We start from the raw sequence: 19,756 nt of genomic DNA, 5'->3' as shown, positions 1-19,756 counted from the left end.
TCCATTTGTTTGAGCTATTGTTCACATCTTTACTTCAAATAAAAGGTTTCACATTGCATATTTCCAGCTTCCTTTACACATACTGTTATTATTAATACAAAGTAACCAACCACACACATCTATTGAAAACAAGTCGATTCCCCTGATAATTGACATGCTGAAACTCTTCGGAATGTGTCCCCTCCCCCAACTCTCTCGTCCCTGTCATAAAAAACTGCTTCCATTTCATATAGAGTAATAAAAGATGTTTAAGCTAATTTCTCCACAATGTTTGTAGCCATTTAGTACCCACACATGAAAGAATAAGAACAGAGGTATAGTTGACCAGTAATCCTGTAGCACATATATTTACTGCAATTAAAACACACACACATCTGCTACAAGATTGTGTAACGCACACCCTTCTTTTACGAGGGAAACATTCCAGAGTTTTGGCACTATCTCCAAATAAGGGTGTCCCCTGCTCCCATCTCTTCTCTAAACACAAGTACTTCACCTCAATATATTGGGGGAGGGAAAAGATACTTTGTCCCTTCAAATTTAACACACATGAATATATATAAGGTGACATTAAAATGAATATACCAGATTGAACTTTCCTGCCATAACACGTTACTTTAGTACTTCAAATAATTCAAATAATCCTTCAATTGTTAGCAAGTCAGTGAGACGAAGCTAATGCTCGGACTGTCGGACAGTAATAAAGTAATGGATATACGTAAATGGCTGCAAGGTGCAGCTGCTACACGGCCTCCTCCACCTCCTCCATCTCCTGAAAACGAAGGGAATAATGCACCCATCTCCAGCATCGCCGGCGGCACCACCTCTGAAGAGCTGGAGCCGTGCTCTTCGACCAGCCAACCTGCTAGCCAAGCCCATCCACCTGCTGCAGCTAACGTTAGCGCTGGAATTCAACAACTCATAGATGATATTGGAACTGATCAGCCCAAACAAATCTTCTTAAAACAGTACCCTTACAGCATCCTCACTGGCAGGAGGCGTTCGTTTGTCTCTGCTTGGTATCACAACCGAGACTGGCTTGAATACAGTGTCATTGTGTCAAGGCCGATGCTGCATTTTGTTTCTGCTGTCGGCAGTCTAGCAAAACCCGGAGAATGGATGCATTTATGTCTGTTGGCTTCCGTAAGTGGAAAAATGCGGTGGAGAGAGACAAGGGATTTCAGAAACATGCAAATTCAAAGGAACATCTCTCTGGCTATGCAATGTGGAAGGAGCGAGAGAGGCGTGCCAGCACTGGAAAGGAGATTTCTACACTTGTTAACGCAGACCAACTACGAAGAAACAGGTATTATATCTCCTCTCTTATGGATTTCTGGTGGAAAACCAGCTGCCTTTAGGAGGGAAGATAGAGGCTTTTGATAACATGTCAGAGGGGGGCAGTGGCCTTTTCCTCTCCCTGCTGGACTATACGATAAAAAAAGACCCCAAATTGGCTGATGTAGTGAAATCAATCCCTCGAAACGCCACTTACACTTGTCACGAAATGCAAAATGAACTCATAAGTAGGGGAGAGTGGGGTAAGTAGTGCCAATTTGTACTTAAAGTGCCTTTAAAGCAAGGGGATTACAGTAATGCCTCCAACTAAAATATGTACATATAGTTTAGGATGTTGTGCATCCCTGGGAACAATCACTTCGGATCTTAAATAAACTGTTTGAGAAATATAGCTTTAGAAAAAAGTGGTTTTGTGCCATTAGAGACAATACACTGGGGTAAATTGTGCCATTGATAATTGAAGTAAAACAGATCATTTTAATCTCACAAACAATAATGCTATATAAAAGCAAGACAAATTCAATACAAAATTATTTATTTAATGTTTATTTAAAGTTTTAACAACATCCAAGGCCACTTTTCTATAACAAGGCCTATGAACACCTAACATCCTACTTGTCCAATGCTGCAGGGAAATATGAACTTCTGTTCCCTTCTGGCTGTACCACCAAGTTTTGTGGTGTGGCCAATTTGCTTAAACAAGGCCTAGCGCCACATGAACACATACTCAGAACAAAATAAAAATTCCAAAATGAGCACCTAATCATCTGCAAATCATCTGCATCTGAATCTCTTCACAGATTCGGCCTACTACTGAACATCCCACTTGTCAATGCTGCGGGGGAATGTGATCTTAAACTCCCTTCTGGCTGTACCACCAAGTTTTTGTGGTGTGGGTAGTTTCTTGAGCACATCACCTCTAGGGATGACTCCTTCATCATTCTCTCTAAATGTGAAGATGGGGTTTCCATCAACAGACCTCTTACAACTTTGTTTCAGAAACTTTGCACTGATCTCGTAACCTTCAACATTCTCCACCAATCCAACATAGTTATAGGATTTGGATTTTTTACCTGCAAACTTCACAATGACAAAGTCACCAGCAGACAGATCCTTGTCACCATCATCATCATCACTGGACATCTGAACTCTCATAATGAGTGGCATCGCTAAGTGGAATCCGAAAGTCACTCTCTTCTGAGCTACTGGAGAGCACTTTCTTTTTGGGCTTGGTTGGTTTTGACCCTTTCAGAGCCCCCTTCTTATTTCCACTCCTTTTCTTCTTTTCAGCCCGTTCCTTTTCTCTGCTGTGTGTCTTCTCCAGGCCATCTTCTGCCTCATCATTGGTGGTGGAGCTTTCTTCTGAGCTACTGTACACAGCTGTTTCCTTCTTGGTTTTGGTTTGATTTGCAGCTTTCAGAGCCGTTTTCTTCTCTCTTTCATTCTTTTTCTTTTCCTGTTCAGCCTTTTTATCTTCTTTTTCGTTGTGAGCCTTCTCCAACTCCATCTTCTCAGGTGTGTTGGTCACGATTCTTGTTTTCACTTTCTTTCTTACCATTTTTTTTTTCTTTATGTGGCTTTTGGCAAGGGAAGAATACGTATGGTCTTCCCCTGTTGCACCTCTTTCACTGCTCTTTCCAACTCCTCAAGAGGACTTGGAACCCTGTCTGTCTTCCTTTTGTATTTGCGTGGCATGATGGATTTTGGTCTAAAATTAAGAATGTCACATAGTTTTAGTGATCAAATGTAAGAATACAATGTACAATAACAATAAAGTACAATAAAGTAAATAGTAAATAATCATAAATTGGGTTAACCCAGGCCCTTTGGCACAAATCACCCCAAGCCCACCATTTTGAAAAAAATGCATCCCCCAGCTGTTTTGAGCTAGCATCATGCTAACTGTATAGACTCATGGTGTAGCTTACTAAAGCACTAAAACATGTGTGAACTGTTTTAAAAGTTGTCTAAATTGTTCAAACACAGCAATCAAAAAACCTTGATCATAGAAATTTTACTTTGGAGGGCAACATTTTCTTTTTTGAACTTAAATGTGCTTACCTCTCAAGCCATGTGTCTCCCTTCTTTGTAGGATGATTGAAATGGATGCCTCTTAGAAAATATGTGGTCACATGACCAACTTCTTCTATGGTTTTCTAGATAACAGGGGTGGCACTACTTGCCCCTTGGCACAAATTACCCCACTCTCCCCTATTGCAGGACATGTGTAAGCTTCTTTGAGTTTTAGAAAAGCGCTAGGCCTATGGGCTATAAATATAATCTTTCAGATCTGTTGCAGCCCCTATTTAAGAGATTTCGGTATGGAGGAAAAGAAAGAGGGTTATGTTTTCTGACACTTGGTGAGTTCCCTGGAACACCGGGGACACATATTCATGTATGAAAGACGTACAAAAGTGCATTTTGCATGATAGGTCACCTTTAAACTTCCTCTGAGTAAGAAACAACTGCAGACGGAAGTGACTAACATGGTGCTCTCTGAAGGCAAAACAAAACACCAGAAAAAACAGATTTGAAACTGAAAAAATAATTGTTTTGAATCTGAAAACATAAAATCTGCAACTGAAAAAAATAAGGATTCAAATATCGAAATATGTATAAAAGTGAAATATGAAAATAAATATTTTATACAAAGAAATTGCTGAACTGAATCAAAAATAATATTCAACTTGAAAAACTATTTAAAATACTTGTTTTTAGTTTGAATACATCATTGTATTTTCCAAAGTTCAGGATAAAAACTTGAACTTTCAAATAAATTGTATTTTTTTGAAAGATCAAAACGTATGACCCTGATATAGCTCCATACTCTGTTGTTGCCTGTCTCTTCTCTCCTGCCTTTCCTCTCTAAAGCACCGATGCAGGCGTGGCCTTAGGGGCTTAGATTCATCTCATATTACACAAATGCACAAAGAGACTGATGATCTAAGCCCATAAGGCCACGCCACTGTTGGAAACTCCCCACTGAACTGAACCTGAAAGCAGTGTATTTTTTACTGCGGTGAGGGTGACAAACTATAGTCTGCAAAACACACACTTTCTCATTTCGAAACAGCACTATGATGTGAGAGAGTGCTGTTTCAAAATGACAACCTTCCCTTCTGTTGCCCTGAACTACGCATACGTCCTACAGCAAACCCTAACCCAGGGGTCTGCAACCTTTTTGACCAAAAGAGCCATTTTGCTCCTTTTTCCCAAACATTTTTTTGTCTGGAGCCGCAAAACATATTTCATAGCTTGATAGCTAATACAGTTGTATTTATTGTTATATCAGACAAAAACTACAGTTTTTTTGCATTTATTAGGCTATTTATTACATTATATAAAACTGTTAACCTCTAATAAGAAACAAAGAACTCCTATAAGGAGAATTAAAAAATAATACACAGGCCTACTTTAAAATAAATTAAACACAGCACTTGGGGAGTCCTCTGCACATTTGAAGGAAAAAAAACATTATTAAAATGGGCCCACTTTGAAATACATAAAACATATAGCTGCACCCTAAAAATAGTTAAAGGTAGAGTAGGTAAGAATGGAGAAACCAGCTCGAGTGCGCTAGAATTTGAAAATACACAACCGGAAAAAATATGCCTCTTCCTTCAGACTTCCTCACAGAGCCCCTCCTCCAACACACACGAACGCGCACATGACCAATGAGGCCACGAGATAAATGTGTTCACAGATGGAAGGCTGACAGGCTGACAGGCAGGTAGGCCATCCAGTTATTTTAGCCGGGCCGGCTCAGATGACTGGTCGTGCTTTTTACAGCGCTACGGCTTCCAGAGATTAATTTTTGTATGTATTTATTGTCAAAGCATTTAATATATTCATTGCTATCAGGATGTTAAGAGCATTCCATTGAATATAACAAAAAGTGTTTTCTGAAATAAATTACATACCCCATTGAATTATGACTGAAGATCGTCAGCTGTCTTCCTCTCCGTGTTGTTCCCGTTGTTTCTCGATACGTAAAGGCTGCAGTGCAGCACCTTTGACAACTTCTCTCTACATATCAAACATACCGGTAAACCAGCATCATTTGCTGTGAAAGCATATAACTGCCCACACAGAATTAAATCCTGTGTTCCTCCGGTACTTTTCTTTGATTTATCCATAGTTCGCTCATCGAGCCGGGGGTCAGGTTATTCACCCGCAGGAAAAGGCGCTCGCGCGGGACCGTAGCAGGATGTGACGCATATTTTAGTTGACCTAATTAAAACCGTTTTGTTTTTTATTTATGTGTCACAGTATCACCTCAAAATACAAGATACGAAACATTTTCAACCATGCAACAAAATATAAATAGTCCTACAAATACTTTTATTTTATTTCCTTCTTATTTTTGTCTAAACTCAAGGGAGCCAGAGCAGAGGGCTTAAAGGGCCGCATGCGGCCCGTGGGCCGCGGGTTGCCAACCCCTGCCCTAACCTAAGGAGCGCAGAAGAGAAAGCTGCAGCAAGCAAAAGTCTGATCATTGAGGAAGAAGAAACAAGAACTGCAAACAAAAACCTATGTTAAAACAAAGAAAAAGACTTATAGTTTACATGATTACACAAATGTATACCGTATAGTACAGCACAAACAACACAAATGATCAATACTTACATGTATTTTCACTTGTAGTATTATAATAATTGAAATGCTGGTTCTTCTGGGGGTCTTCTGTCCACGCTCAGCGACCACACCGCAGCTGCCTGCACTGTACAATCGCTGGAGGACTGGGCTGTCACTCGAAAACTGAGTAGCCAATGGGGACGCACCCCTGAAAGCCCCGCCCACCTGGGAGGTTTGTGTCAGAATCTCAAACAAAAAGTGAAGGAGCGCAAATGAGAAAGCTGCAGCGAGAGCAAAAGTTTGATCATTGAGAAAGAAGAAACAAGAACTGCAAACAAAAACCTAAATTAAAACAAAGAAAAAAGACTTATAGTTTACATGATTACACAAATGATTTGTTTGCAACTTATAGTTTTATTTTTGAAATTTATTTTATTTTGCTTGACTCAGTTTTTTTTCTTTTTTAAACTCATAGTTTAGCTTTATTCTGAGAAAGTGTTGCTTTATCTTTATGATACAAAACTAATCCCATAGCACTGACGCTGCTGGTGGGTCCGCGAATGTCTGTCGAATATCCAACCTAAAACTCACTTCACCGCGGTCTAGCACCATCGAACCTATTCCCCATGATATCTAGAAGACAGAGCTGTCCCCACTGAGGTCTCAAATATTTACAGGTAAGAGCACATGTTTCTACTTTATGAATTAAATCTCTCTCACTGCTGCTTTCTGTCTCTCTCCTGTTGAACCTCTTATAGAGAACAGGCACCACATTAAACTAAAATAAGAGAACGAGTTGGAAAGATATTGACTCAGAAACGTTGCTCAAACCCAAACGTGCCTCTGTTTCACTCCTGAAAGAAAGAGAACGTGCTCAGTCTAATGTCTGAATCGCATGAGACACAAAAGATAAACTGAAAACATATTTAAATAACGCTTTGTTATAGGCCTACATTTAAATGCCAAAAAGGACTTTACACATCAAGGGTGACCTTTTTCTGTTGATGGATAAACAACTAGAAACTTGGAAGAGTCATGTGTGAAGGCTGTAAATCCTCCCGAGACATTCCGACCGTGTAACTATAGCAGAGAGGACAACATCTGTCTCTGCCAGAGCGGGAGCTGTCCTCACTTTGTGACTAACGGATATTAGCTTCCCTTTTTTTGGTTATGCTCTTTCCCGTTCACACTGCTTTTGCTGCAGTTTCTGTGCACAAAGTGAACGAAACTAATAAACACGTCTACACCACTGTAAAAAAAAATAATGTTATTTTTACGGTAAAAAAACTGGCAGCTGTGGTTGCCAGTACTTTACCGTAAAAAATACGGTAGAACTTTATGTTCTGGTTAAAGGATATCAGTACTGCTGACTTTACGGTTAATGTTTGAGTTTTATTCCATATTTTATATATAAATACAGGTGTTTACCACTGAAAGGAACACCTTTTTGCCATAAAATGAACATGAAAATACTGTATGAATACCGTCTAAATACAGTTTTTCACATTACATTAACTGTGTTTCACTGTGCAGTTAACAGTCTGTAATATAAATTCCCGTAATATGCCGTACACATAAAGGTTGTGCCATGAAAAATGACTGGTTCCCGGTACAATTAACAGTCTGTAATAAAAAATACTACTTTTCCCCATATAAATTCCCTTAAAATGTCGTACAAGGAAAGGCTGTGCTGTGAAATTTGACAGTGCTTTACTGTAAAATAATCAGTTTGCAAAATACAATACTACTTTTCCCTATATAAATTCCCTTACAAAAGCAGTACAAAAAAAGGTTTTGCCATGAAATATGGGTTTATTGTGAAATGAACAGTATAATGTAATGATTTCACTTCTAATACGTAAAGTCCTCTCTTGGTCCATAGTCAGGCAGAAGTCCAAAGTTTGTGATAGTCCATTAAAAAGATCAGCAAGCAGTCAAGGGGTTTCCAATGTGTTGCCCTCCTGTAGCTGTTGAGGCAAGGGAGCAGCATGTGGACATCGAGGGTCCCACCAGGATGGGTGGAATGGATTGGGAACCCAGGACCTAACACCAGCATCAGGGAGAGAGCAGAGAGAAAAATCATAGGATCAAAAGTCGTTTCATTTACACTTAAGTATAGTGGTGGGATATATTTTATTGCAAAACCGTTAGATCACAATATTTTTATAATTTTGGACTGTAACAGTATACAGCACATCTTAGTATACTGATTTTTCTGGTAATTCAATTTGAAAATGGTTTATAAATGAAGGGACTCTCAATAATTTACATTTTCACTATAGTAAGTCCTCTCATGGGTTATATGATTACATGATGTATTGATATAGACTCTGCTAGCAGTTGGAGTAATGTCACTTTGCTGACGGTAACGGCCCGTCTACACTACAGGCATCAAAAAATCTTGAAGCTGGGCGTATCGGAAGCTTGGCGATTTTTTGCGAGCAACGCGACCAACAACCAATCACATGAATCTCCCACCCCCGACATACAAAGCAATAGCAATGTTAAAACGGAGTAAACTGGATATAAACTCTCCAAACAGGCGAAAGACCTGCCAGTTTCACCCACTGTCTCTGCCACCTCCCTCCATGCCTGGTTCCTCCGGTTTGTATCCCAGTAAATAGTTCTGGTCGTAAAGAACCGGGTGATTTGCTACCGTAATATCTCGTTTGGAATATGAGGAAATGAACTGCGGCCTGGCTCTCCCAGTTTGCAGGCGGTTTGATTGGCTAGCGCTTGCACTGGCGGGATTTGCATAAACGGGATTTGATTGGCTGATGCCAAGCATCGAGCCTCAAAAGTTGAACATTGTTCAACTTTTGATGCCGATAGATGCTCGTGATGCTTGCAAAGCCATGCCATGCTCCCCACAATGCAGTTCGGCGAAGATTAAAAATCTTCTACGTCACCCCATTCAAGTGAATGGGCGAAGCGTTGAAAGCATTTTTCGATGCCTGTAGTGTAGACGGGCTACATCCCCCCAAACACTCAGTACTAGTTAATCTCTACTGGTAGACACATTTCTAAAGAGCACAGTATATACCACTATACTAAAGTCAATATTTACTGAAAGCGTGCATGATAGAAAACCTGTTTGTGTGGAATCACTCACCATAAATGTCCTGACTGAATGTAGAAACAGGTCCACAGGTCCCTTAAGGTTATTTTTTTATTTAAATTGGATATTCTATCCAACATGGATATAGCTTCTTTTTTTCACAGCAGCATTGGATCAGTTCAGTTGTGCAGCATTGGATCAAAACAAAATAAAGCTTATCAGTACTCGTTAGCTTACTGCTACAATTAGAAACTGCGCCCTGCCCACTCTGTTGCCAGATTTGAGAGAAATAAGCAACCAGGTCTATGAAAACAAGCCCCAAAGAAGCAACACATACGTGATGTTGTGTAATTTGAAACCAAAACTAAGGCCTCAGGATGACTTTAAGACTTGAACATGGTCATTTTTGTTTTGTAACATTGAATAATTTTTTTAAAAAAAAGTATTTATTAAAAAAAAAAATCCCGATCCCCGATTTTTTTCTCCCGATTCCGATTTTTTGAAAATCACGTGATCGGTTCCGATCCCCGATCACGTGATCGGATTGGGACATCTCTAATGACAATGCTACTCTGTTGAAAATGTAATGTATCATTAAATGACCAGTGGCGGCCGGCCCATAGGGGCGCTAGGGGCGCCGCCCCCCCTCTTCCCACATGTTTGATTGTCATTAAAAACAAAAAATAAATACAAATATATATTTCCAAAAAATATATATTTTTTATTTGTATTTGTATTTTTAAAGAACAAGGTAAATATGATATAGTTGGTATCAGTAAAATGTATAATCTACAATAAAATCTCGTTTAAAATTGTTTTACGATGTCTAAAGTTACTGATAAGTCACATGTTTCCTGCCTGGCCGCAGCGTGTATCATTACCCTCTCTCGTCCGGGCGGTAGAAAGGAGCCCTCAGCCAGAGCAGCTGCAGCCAACAAGCTGACTGTTGCTATCTGTAAACTATGCCGCCGAAACATAGTTTCAGCCAATCAGCGTCGTCAGATCTGATGCTCAAAGGGCGCCCTTTCAGCGCCCTGACCTGTGAGTTGTTTAGACTCGTATCCAAGGTGACGCTACAGTGGGGGATGGCTGCTTCTGCAGTTGTAGACTCCGGTGCTAGTGGATTGCCGGAGCTGTAGATTAACATTTGCATGCTTATTGTAGTTGTAAGGGCAAGGCCTGTGGCACCATGGAGCATATGTGTGGGCTGGACCTGTATATTACAGGAAAGGAGTGATCAGAGGGTCGAGTTGTCGATTCTTGTTCAGTTTTCATCTTCCTCACCCTCTCAGACTTTGAGTTGCGCGCGCTGCTAAAGAGACGCGCTACCATGGAAACCAAACAATGGTGTAGCTGTATTAAAGTCTGAGTGGAAACAGTCGTGAGTAAATCTGATTTTGTCCGAAATGCGGGAGTCTCCCGCGGAAATCGGGAGGGTTGGCAAGTAACACACACACACACACACACACACACACACACACACACACACACACACACACACACACACACACACACACACACACACACACACACACACACACACACACACACACACACACACACACACACAATGTTCGTATTTAGTCTCCTGATTTTAAATGCCCTAGTATGGTTTTGTCACCATTTCCATAGCCCCACCAAAAATATTTTCCACCAGCCGCCCGCCACTGTAAATGACTATATAGTTTGTGCTCTGGTGTGATGGCAATTTAATGTTATGAAACTGTATTCATTTCAATACACTGACTGTTCTGGGCCCAGGCAGCAACAAGTCTTCTGGCTTGGATTGGCTTCAACACCACCAGCAGGTCTGCTTCTGTAACGTACTGCAGATCATCTGTGGTCCATGCACCGAGTGCCTCCAAAGTATCTACTACTGAATTGAGAACTGCTACAGGAAGATCTGGAAAAACTGCAGTAATGGCACTGCTTATCTTCTGTGTCTCAGCCATATCTATCAGATACATAAAAACAAAAAATAATTTGGAAGATTCTGGAAAACATCTAACATCTAAGCATCTACTCTGACATTACACAGTGCTTCAATGGGACTATCTGGTATCCATGTTTCATGTAAGATGATAATGGCCACATGTCGAGAGAGAACATCTGGTATGGAGACATCATTAGAATCTCCCGACATGAGTCCCTGCCAAAAATCTGACCCTAGCATATTCTTCAAAGTGTTTAACACAGGAACATAATATGCACATCTTTCTATTCTGTTATCATCTCTGCCTAAAAACACCCTTTTGGGCTCAACATATTTAAACACTTCTCTAAAGCACTTGGTTCTAGAGTAGGATGTTCTCATAGGCCCTGTGTGGCAAGCTGACAACAAGTCAGATTCCTTCACTGTATCACAGATTTTTACAATGTCCTCATCCGATACTGGCAAATCTTTCAGAAGCAAGTTTAATCTATTCAGAGTATATGTCTGTCCCAACTCATGTATATTCTGAATCTCTTCAACAATGTTCTGAATAGTAGATGCTGGAATAAGAGGTTGTCCCTGCAATTTTATGTAAAACATACACACATTTCTGTGGTACAAGTCACTGAAATTACACATGTCCCCAACAGTGTCTTCATCATCTGACATACTGGCAGTTTCCTGTATGGTAGTGGCACTCTGCTCACTTGTAGAAGGACATGCATTTTCGAATGAGCCGCAAATCATATTTACAGAACAATGTCTGTTTTCTGGACAAATGGGAAGTAAACGAAGATTTTACAGTAAACACACTTTTGCATCCTCTCACAGGACACTTCACAAGATGCCCCTCTGCTATGTGCTCCTTCAGGTGTGCAACCAGCTCTTTGACTCCGTCACACTGGCGTTCACAAAGTGAAAGTGCACATTTTAACGTTGCTAAAGCCATATCCTGAGCAACCGACGATGTGCCATTATGGTGGCGATAGAAGTGAGACTTTAATGATGCATATCCAGAAAACACTTGCTTACAATCAATTCCAACACACTTGAAAATACAACGAAGTTCATTGCGGTGGAGTTTGCAATGTACAACATAGAGACTGAACAGATTCTCCACAAATGCAACAGGAATGGTCAAACAGGCATATATCCACCATAAAACTAACAAGTAGAAATATGTCCAGGCATGCCTAGGATCGGGCACCATGTTTTTGTTTGCAAGAGCCACAAAACAAAGAAAATCTCGTTACCAAAAACATTCTATCAATTTACCATGTCTCAGAAAGAGGTCTGAACATTATTAGCCTAGCACTGCACTTAGCCTAGCTGCGACACGGTTGCGGCACATCAAATAGGCAACCGTTAATGTTTCAATTCAAGCGCCCTTTCTGTCCACAACCTCTACTCAAATTTGCCGTGCAAAAATGGACTTCACCTTACCGTGTTAACTGAAGACAAGCTACATTCAGACAAGTCCAGAATAATCAGACGAAGTACCTGCTGGAGAGTAGTTCAAATCACTGCAACACGGGAGCGACATATCAGAGAGGCAACCGTTAATGTTTGAATTCAAGCGCCCTTTCTGTCCACAACCTCCGCTCAAATTTGACGGGCAATGGCATTTTATCCTGAAATGTGTCCAGGCATGCCTGGGAACGGGCACCACTTTTTTCAAAGCACTTTGGCAAGAGTCACTACACTCGGACAATCTTGTTACAAAGAAAAAAATGCTATCAATTTCCCCCTTCTCCCAAAGACGCCTGAACAGTATTAGCCTAGCTCAGGGGTCTGCAACCTTTTTGACCAAAAGAGCCATTTTGCTCCTTTTTCCCAAACATTTTTTTGTCTGGAGCCGCAAAACATATTTCATAGCTAGATAGCTAATAAAGTTGTATTTATTGATATATCAGACAAAAACTACAGTTTTTTTTGCATTTATTAGGCTATTTATTACATTATATAAAACTGTTAACCTCTAATAAGAAACAAAGAACTCCTATAAGGAAAATTAAAAATAATACACAGGCCTACTTTAAAATAAATTAAACACAGCACTTGGGGAGTCCTCTACACATTTGAAGGAAAAAAAATATAATTAAAATGGGCCCACTTTGAAATAAATAAAACATATAGCTGCACCCTAAAAATAGTTAAAGGTAGGGTAGGTAAGAATGGAGAAACCAGCTTGAGTGCGCTAGAATTTGAAAATACACAGCCGGAAAAAATATGCCTCTTCCTTCAGACTTTCTTACAGAGTCCCTCATCGTATCTAATACACACGAACGCGCATCATCAATGAGGGCACGAGATAAGTTTGTGCACAGATGGAAGGCTGACAGGCAGGTAGGCCATCCAGTTACTTTTGCCGGGTCGGCTAAAATGATTGGTCGTGCTTTTTACAGCGCTACGGCTTCCAGAGATTAATTTTTGTATGTATTTATTGTCAAAGCATTTAATATATTCATTGCTATCGGGACGTTAAGAGCATTCCATGGAATATAACAAAAAGTGTTTTCTGAAATAAATTACATACCCCGTTGAATTATGACTGAAGATCGTAAACTGTCTTCCTCTCCCTTGTTGTTCCTCGATACGTAAAGGCTGCAGCACCTTTGACAACTTCTCTCTACATATCAAACATACCGGTAAACCAGCATCGTTTGCTGTGAAAGCATATAACTCTGTCCACACAGAATTTAATCCTGTGTTCCTCCGGTACTTTTCTTTGAGTTATCTATAGTCCGCTCATCGAGCCGGGGGTCAGGTTATTCGCCTCCAAGAAAAGGCGCTCGCGCGGGACCGTAGCAGGATGTGACGCATATTTTAGTTGATCTAATTAAAACCGTTTTGTTTTTTATTTATGTGTCACAGTATCACCTCAAAATACAAGATACGAAACATTTTCAACCGTGCAACAAAATATAAATAGTCCTACAAATACTTTTATTTTATTTCCTTCTTATTTTTGTCTAAACTCAAGGGAGCCAGAGCAGAGGGCTTAAAGGGCCGCATGTGGCCCGTGGGCCGCGGGTTGCCGACCCCTGGCCTAGCTAAACATTAACTATTCTTTGGTGTACGACCAAAGCTACGCAAACTCATTCATAATCGAAATAATCATACGAAAATACATTAGTTTTTACCTTGCTAAAATTGATTTCACCGTGGTAACTTGGTAACTGAAGACAGGCTGAGACGTTAAGACAAAGTCCAGAAAATTCAGATGGAGTACCCTGAGTGGAGTGGTTAAAAAAAAAAAGTCCTGGGACATGTGATCCAAAATGCAATGCGCTGATTGGACGGCGCATCACAGAGTTCAGACGTTAATGTTTGAAATCAGGCGCCCTTTCTGTTCAAAACCTGTAGGCCTACTCAAATTTGAAATGCATTTAAAATCATTGTGCTATTTTCTTAAGAAGTTGGTCAACCTGATCTAACTGTTGTGTAATAGAACACAGAAAAAGCAAACACAGGACATTCTGATTTATTGTTTTTGCTCATAGAAATGGAATAGGGTTTCACAGTTGTACAGCAAATAATGGTTTGTGTATTTAGCAGTGACATAATATATATTTATCAAAAAAGGAAAGCAAAATATATGCAAAAATTACAGTGCTGGTTGTTATATATATTACAGCATATTTCTGTTATCAACAGAATGGCTAGTATATTTAACAGTGACAAAATGTTGTTTTTACATAAAAAAAATGGCAAAAATGACAGTGTTGGCTGTTATATATATATTACGGTATATTTTTGTTATAAACACAGTGTAAGAGTATTTAACAGTGGAGAAATGCATTTTTTTCAGAAAAGATAAGTAAAAATTATTGTTTTGGCTGATATATATATTTACGGTCTTCTACTGTTACATAAACTGTATTCAACCAATTTTGAGTTTACGGTCTTTTACTGTCGTGGTTTTACAGTTTTACACCGTAAAATCTACAGCCATTTTTTATGTGATCATAAGAAATGTACATAAAAATATTACTTCATTTTCAGGTTATTCTCATACGGCTATTTTAATTGTATATTTTAGTTAAACAGTTTACAGTTTGAAAAATAATATGCACATTGAATATATTCATACAAATGTAAGTAACTGAAAGGTTACATTATATTATGTATTTTTTGAATTTGGTACCAGTGTCTAGTTTGTGAAAACAGTAACGTTTTTTATTGGAGGAACCATAGCTCTTGATATAAAAGTAGGAACCAATGTTTGTTTATCTCTCGCACACATTGGTTGCTATTTTTATATCATGAGCTGAGCACCAATAGGATTTGTGATCAGACTTTAAAATATGAGAAGCGACTTAAGATTTTTGGGCAGTAATTTTTCTCCCCCGAGAGATGCAGAAACGAAACCATGGTCGACAGATTGAAGATTGGAGTTTCTTTCTCACTGTATTTCCCTTTACTTTCCATGAACAGATATAACAATGTTGACTGTGGCACAGAGAGGCAGTTGTTGTATTGGAATTGGGCCAGAGTTTCAACCGTGTTACTCAAAGCAGATACGTCTCTATCTTAGTGAGTCATCTTACTGCAGAAAGTGGAGACACGTAACAAGCTGTCCCTTTGACCTCACGAAGCACACATTCACTACTATTATTATTATTGTTATTATTCAGAGAGAGATTCTGAAACAAAACTGGAGGGGTTCAGTTGGTCCTGTATTTCCTGATTCAGTTCAAATTAAATATAATGTTGATATCTGGCGCCACCTAGTGTCAGACATGTGTTACTGTTCCTGGTGTCAGTCCTCTGTGCAATAAGTCGTGTGTGTGAACCTCAACATTTTACTCAAGTAGAGTACAATATAATAACATAATTATATATATTTCATTTATTTCACATTTTAAATAAAGCAATGTTAATTTGTTTAGTTTTTCCCTTTAAAAAAAAGAGTACCGATAAGAATACCGTTAATGTCATGTGTGTGAGTTGAACCATATCCTTTGTGTGTGACTTAACTCTGCTCCTTCTTGCAAGAATCAATTAGTTACAATTACTGTTATTAAAACTGAAGGGGTTCAGTTGGTCCGCTCTCTCTGCTTTGTTCACTGCTCTCAAAGCAGAAATATCTCCTGGTTCAGTTCAAATTAAATTTGATACCACCTAGTGTCAGAAACATGCTACTGTCAGTCCTCTGAAGTATAGTGATGACTAAAGACAGACTGTGTGTGTGTGTGTGTGTGTGTGTGTGTGTGTGTGTGTGTGTGTGTGTGTGTGTGTGTGTGTCCTCACAGGGAGAAGATGATCTTCCTCATCCTGCTGCTCCTCTTCCTCACCCCCTGTGTCTCTGGTTAGTTTACCTAGTCCCTATGTGTCTCTTCCACAGGAACATAGCTGCAGTTTAAAGAGTCCCTCTGTGTCTCCTCCACTGGAACATAGCTGCAGTTTAAAGAGTCCCTCTGTGTCTCTTCCACAGGAACATAGCTGCAGTTTAAAGAGTCCCTCTGTGTCTCCTCCACTGGAACATAGCTGCAGTTTAAAGAGTCCCTCTGTGTCTCCTCCACTGGAACATAGCTGCAGTTTAAAGAGTCCCTCTGTGTCTCCTCCACTGGAACATAGCTGCAGTTTAAAGAGTCCCTCTGTGTCTCTTCCACAGGAACATAGCTGCAGTTTAAAGAGTCCCTCTGTGTCTCCTCCACTGGAACATAGCTGCAGTTTAAAGAGTCCCTCTGTGTCTCCTCCACTGTAACATAGCTACAGTTTAAAGAGTCCCTCTGTGTCTCTTCCACAGGAACATAGCTGCAGTTTAAAGAGTCCCTCTGTGTCTCTTCCACAGGAACATAGCTGCAGTTTAAAGAGTCCCCCTGTGTCTCCTCCACTGGAACATAGCTGCAGTTTAAAGAGTCCCTCTGTGTCTCCTCCACTGGAACATAGCTGCAGTTTAAAGAGTCCCTCTGTGTCTCTTCCACAGGAACATAGCTGCAGTTTAAAGAGTCCCTCTGTGTCTCTTCCACAGGAACATAGCTGCAGTTTAAAGAGTCCCCCTGTGTCTCCTCCACTGGAACATAGCTGCAGTTTAAAGAGTCCCTCTGTGTCTCCTCCACTGGAACATAGCTGCAGTTTAAAGAGTCCCTCTGTGTCTCCTCCACTGGAACATAGCTGTAGTTTAAAGAGTCCCTCTGTGTCTCCTCCACTGGAACATAGCTGCAGTTTAAAGAGTCCCCCTGTGTCTCTTCCACAGGAACATAGCTGCAGTTTAAAGAGTCCCCCTGTGTCTCCTCCACTGGAACATAGCTGCAGTTTAAAGAGTCCCTCTGTGTCTCCTCCACTGGAACATAGCTGTAGTTTAAAGAGTCCCTCTGTGTCTCCTCCACTGGAACATAGCTGCAGTTTAAAGAGTCCCTCTGTGTCTCTTCCACAAGAACATAGCTGCAGTTTAAAGAGTCCCTCTGTGTCTCCTCCACTGGAACATAGCTGCAGTTTAAAGAGTCCCTCTATGTCTCCTCCACAGGAAAATAGCTGCAGTTTAAAGAGTCCCTCTGTGTCTCCTCCACAGGAACATAGCTGCAGTTTAAAGAGTCCCTCTGTGTCTCCTCCACAGGAACATAGCTGCAGTTTAAAGAGTCCCTCTGTGTCTCCTCCACAGGAACATAGCTGCAGTTTAAAGAGTCCCTATGTGTCTCCTCCACAGGAACATAGCTGCAGTTTAAAGAGTCCCTCTATGTCTCCTCCACAGGAACATAGCTGCAATTTAAAGAGTCCCTCTGTGTCTCCTCCACAGGAACATAGCTGCAGTTTAAAGAGTCCCTCTGTGTCTCCTCCACAGGAACATAGCTGCAGTTTAAAGAGTCCCTCTGTTTCTCCTCCACAGGAACATTTGTAGTGAATGTGACTCAGACTTCCTATCAGGCAGAGGAGAACCAGAACATCACCCTGGAGTGGACCTTCAGCTCCAGAACAGACACTTCACTCAGATCCATCTCTACCTTCTGTCAGCTTTATACTGAGAGCAGACCCTACGTCCTGTTTAATCTAAATGAAGGCGTTGAATCCCCAGAGTCTCGGGATCCACAGTTTTCAGGACGAGTCCAGTGGGACAAAGACGTCCTCACAGAAGGACGCCTCCCACTTCATGTCTCCAGACTCAGGACCAATGACTCTGGGTTTTATGTGTGTGACATACTCGTCATACCTGATGGGAGTAACTCTAGGAGATGCTGGCTCAACGTCACTGGTGAGTAACCTCAGTAGAAGTCTAGAGGCTCCATAGAGCTAAAACTAATGCATCTACATCCAGTATGTTGTCGCTAATATTGGATCATATTCTCCAAGAATTGAACAGTTAACATTTAGAAAAGGAAATAGCAGATACTCAACAAAGTATGAATGAAAGACCAAAAGAGTCCTGATGCTCAAATCTGAAGAACGGCTTGTTTCAATGGTTTAGGCTGTGGCTCAGTGGGTAGTGTGCTGGACTTCAACTCAGTGGGTAGCAAGTACGAGTCCCACTACAGTCAGCATGTCGTTGTGTCCCTGAGACACTTCACCCCAAATTGCTCGTGTGGGGATTGCCCACAGTACTGAATGTATGTCAGTCGCTATGGATAAAAGCGTCTAACAAATGAAATGTAATGTTTAAAATGTGGACAATTCATTTTAAAATAAAACTCTTCTCACAAACCAACTGAGATCCAAACCAGCCCCACACAGAACTCATTTTAGTGGAAAAGGGGAAACTGAGAAGCTGGAACCACAGGATGTTTTTCAGAAGAATGGAGGTTGCAGATTGTCATGTTTTCACTTTAGATTAAACCTGTTATATATTAACACTAAAATGGTTCCTCATGTTATTTTCTGTCCTTTTCCACAGCTGCTGAAGAGCTCGAACCTCAGAGACCAGAGAGTCCTCAAGCAGAGAGTTGGACAGGTGTTTGGGTTACTGTTGGAGTGTCAGCAGCTGTTCTGGTTCTCTTTGTCAGCATGGCCTGCATTGTTTTAATAAGATTTAAGAGAAGAACCCTAATTGCAGCCATACAGAGGGAGAGTTTATCAGAGGAACAAACCATCAGGACTAACATGTCTCCGTCTGAATCTGAGCATGAAGTGAGACTCTCCAACATCTGATTCAAGAGTCAGAAAAGAGCTCAGTGTAACATCTGTAAAGTGTATTTTTATACTTATTTATTTCAGTTTTCACTGAGTTTGATCATTCAGCTGTAAGGTCATCAAACCCTTTGTGTACATGGATATTGTTACCATGCTGCATTTAATGTCATTTTCAAATGTTACACATTATAAATGAATCAATTGTATTTACTTTTTGACTTAAAAGTGACACAATCTACATTGAATATCCTACATGAGGAACTATTTGGAAATGTCGTATTGGATCGACTTCAAAGTGTTAAAATGTTTTATTCCTTTGTGTTATAATAAAGGTGTTTATTCTTTAACACTATTGTTCATCCTCATGTCTCTCTGCTTCACGAACACTGCAGCTGCCTTGAATTCCTGCCTAGACTTGAAAGTGAAACTAAAAACACACGGACCAATCAGGAGGCAGTAAACCGAGGAGGGGTTCTAATGCGCATGCGTCATGGAAAGGCGACCAATGGGAACCTTTGCTTTATTAATAAGAGTGGACCGTTGATATTGAAGGACTGCAATCAGCCAATCAGAGAGAAGGAGATCCACTGCCTGCTTATTGTTCTGAACAGCTGTTTTCTAGATGTAACATATATGGTAATGCAGTTCAGGGACCAATAATTGAGGGATGCTGTGAATCCTGCTGTCTCCAGACTCATGAGATCTCTCCACTTTCCAAAGGTTTACAGGTAAGATCAAAACTTTGTTCTCCTGTTAGGAAGTAAGGAGCTAAAAGACACGCCTCAATGACCTCGTGGTTAGAAATTAAAGTGCTACCAAAACGACTG

At 40.4% G+C, this 19,756-nt stretch overlaps 1 protein-coding gene across 2 annotated transcripts in view; it reads left to right on the top strand.

Annotated features, from left to right (window-relative positions):
• LOC307027568 (uncharacterized protein) overlaps positions 1-19,276 on the top strand; it is a 39,378-nt gene extending 20,102 nt beyond the window's left edge. For both annotated transcript variants that reach the window (XM_079695842.1, XM_079695841.1), the window contains exons 2-4: positions 16,118-16,173; positions 17,695-18,057; positions 18,694-19,276. In XM_079695842.1, coding sequence (XP_079551968.1) covers positions 16,125-16,173; positions 17,695-18,057; positions 18,694-18,947 — 666 coding nt within the window. In that variant the 5' untranslated portion in view covers positions 16,118-16,124 and the 3' untranslated portion in view covers positions 18,948-19,276. The remainder of the gene's footprint in view (positions 1-16,117; positions 16,174-17,694; positions 18,058-18,693) is intronic.
• Positions 19,277-19,756: the final 480 nt, after the last annotated feature.

This window comes from Notothenia rossii (genome assembly GCF_949606895.1).
Source record: "Notothenia rossii genome assembly, contig: scaffold_94, whole genome shotgun sequence".
Classification (NCBI taxonomy): domain Eukaryota; kingdom Metazoa; phylum Chordata; class Actinopteri; order Perciformes; family Nototheniidae; genus Notothenia; species Notothenia rossii.
This window is presented reverse-complemented; position numbering and strand designations above follow the sequence as displayed.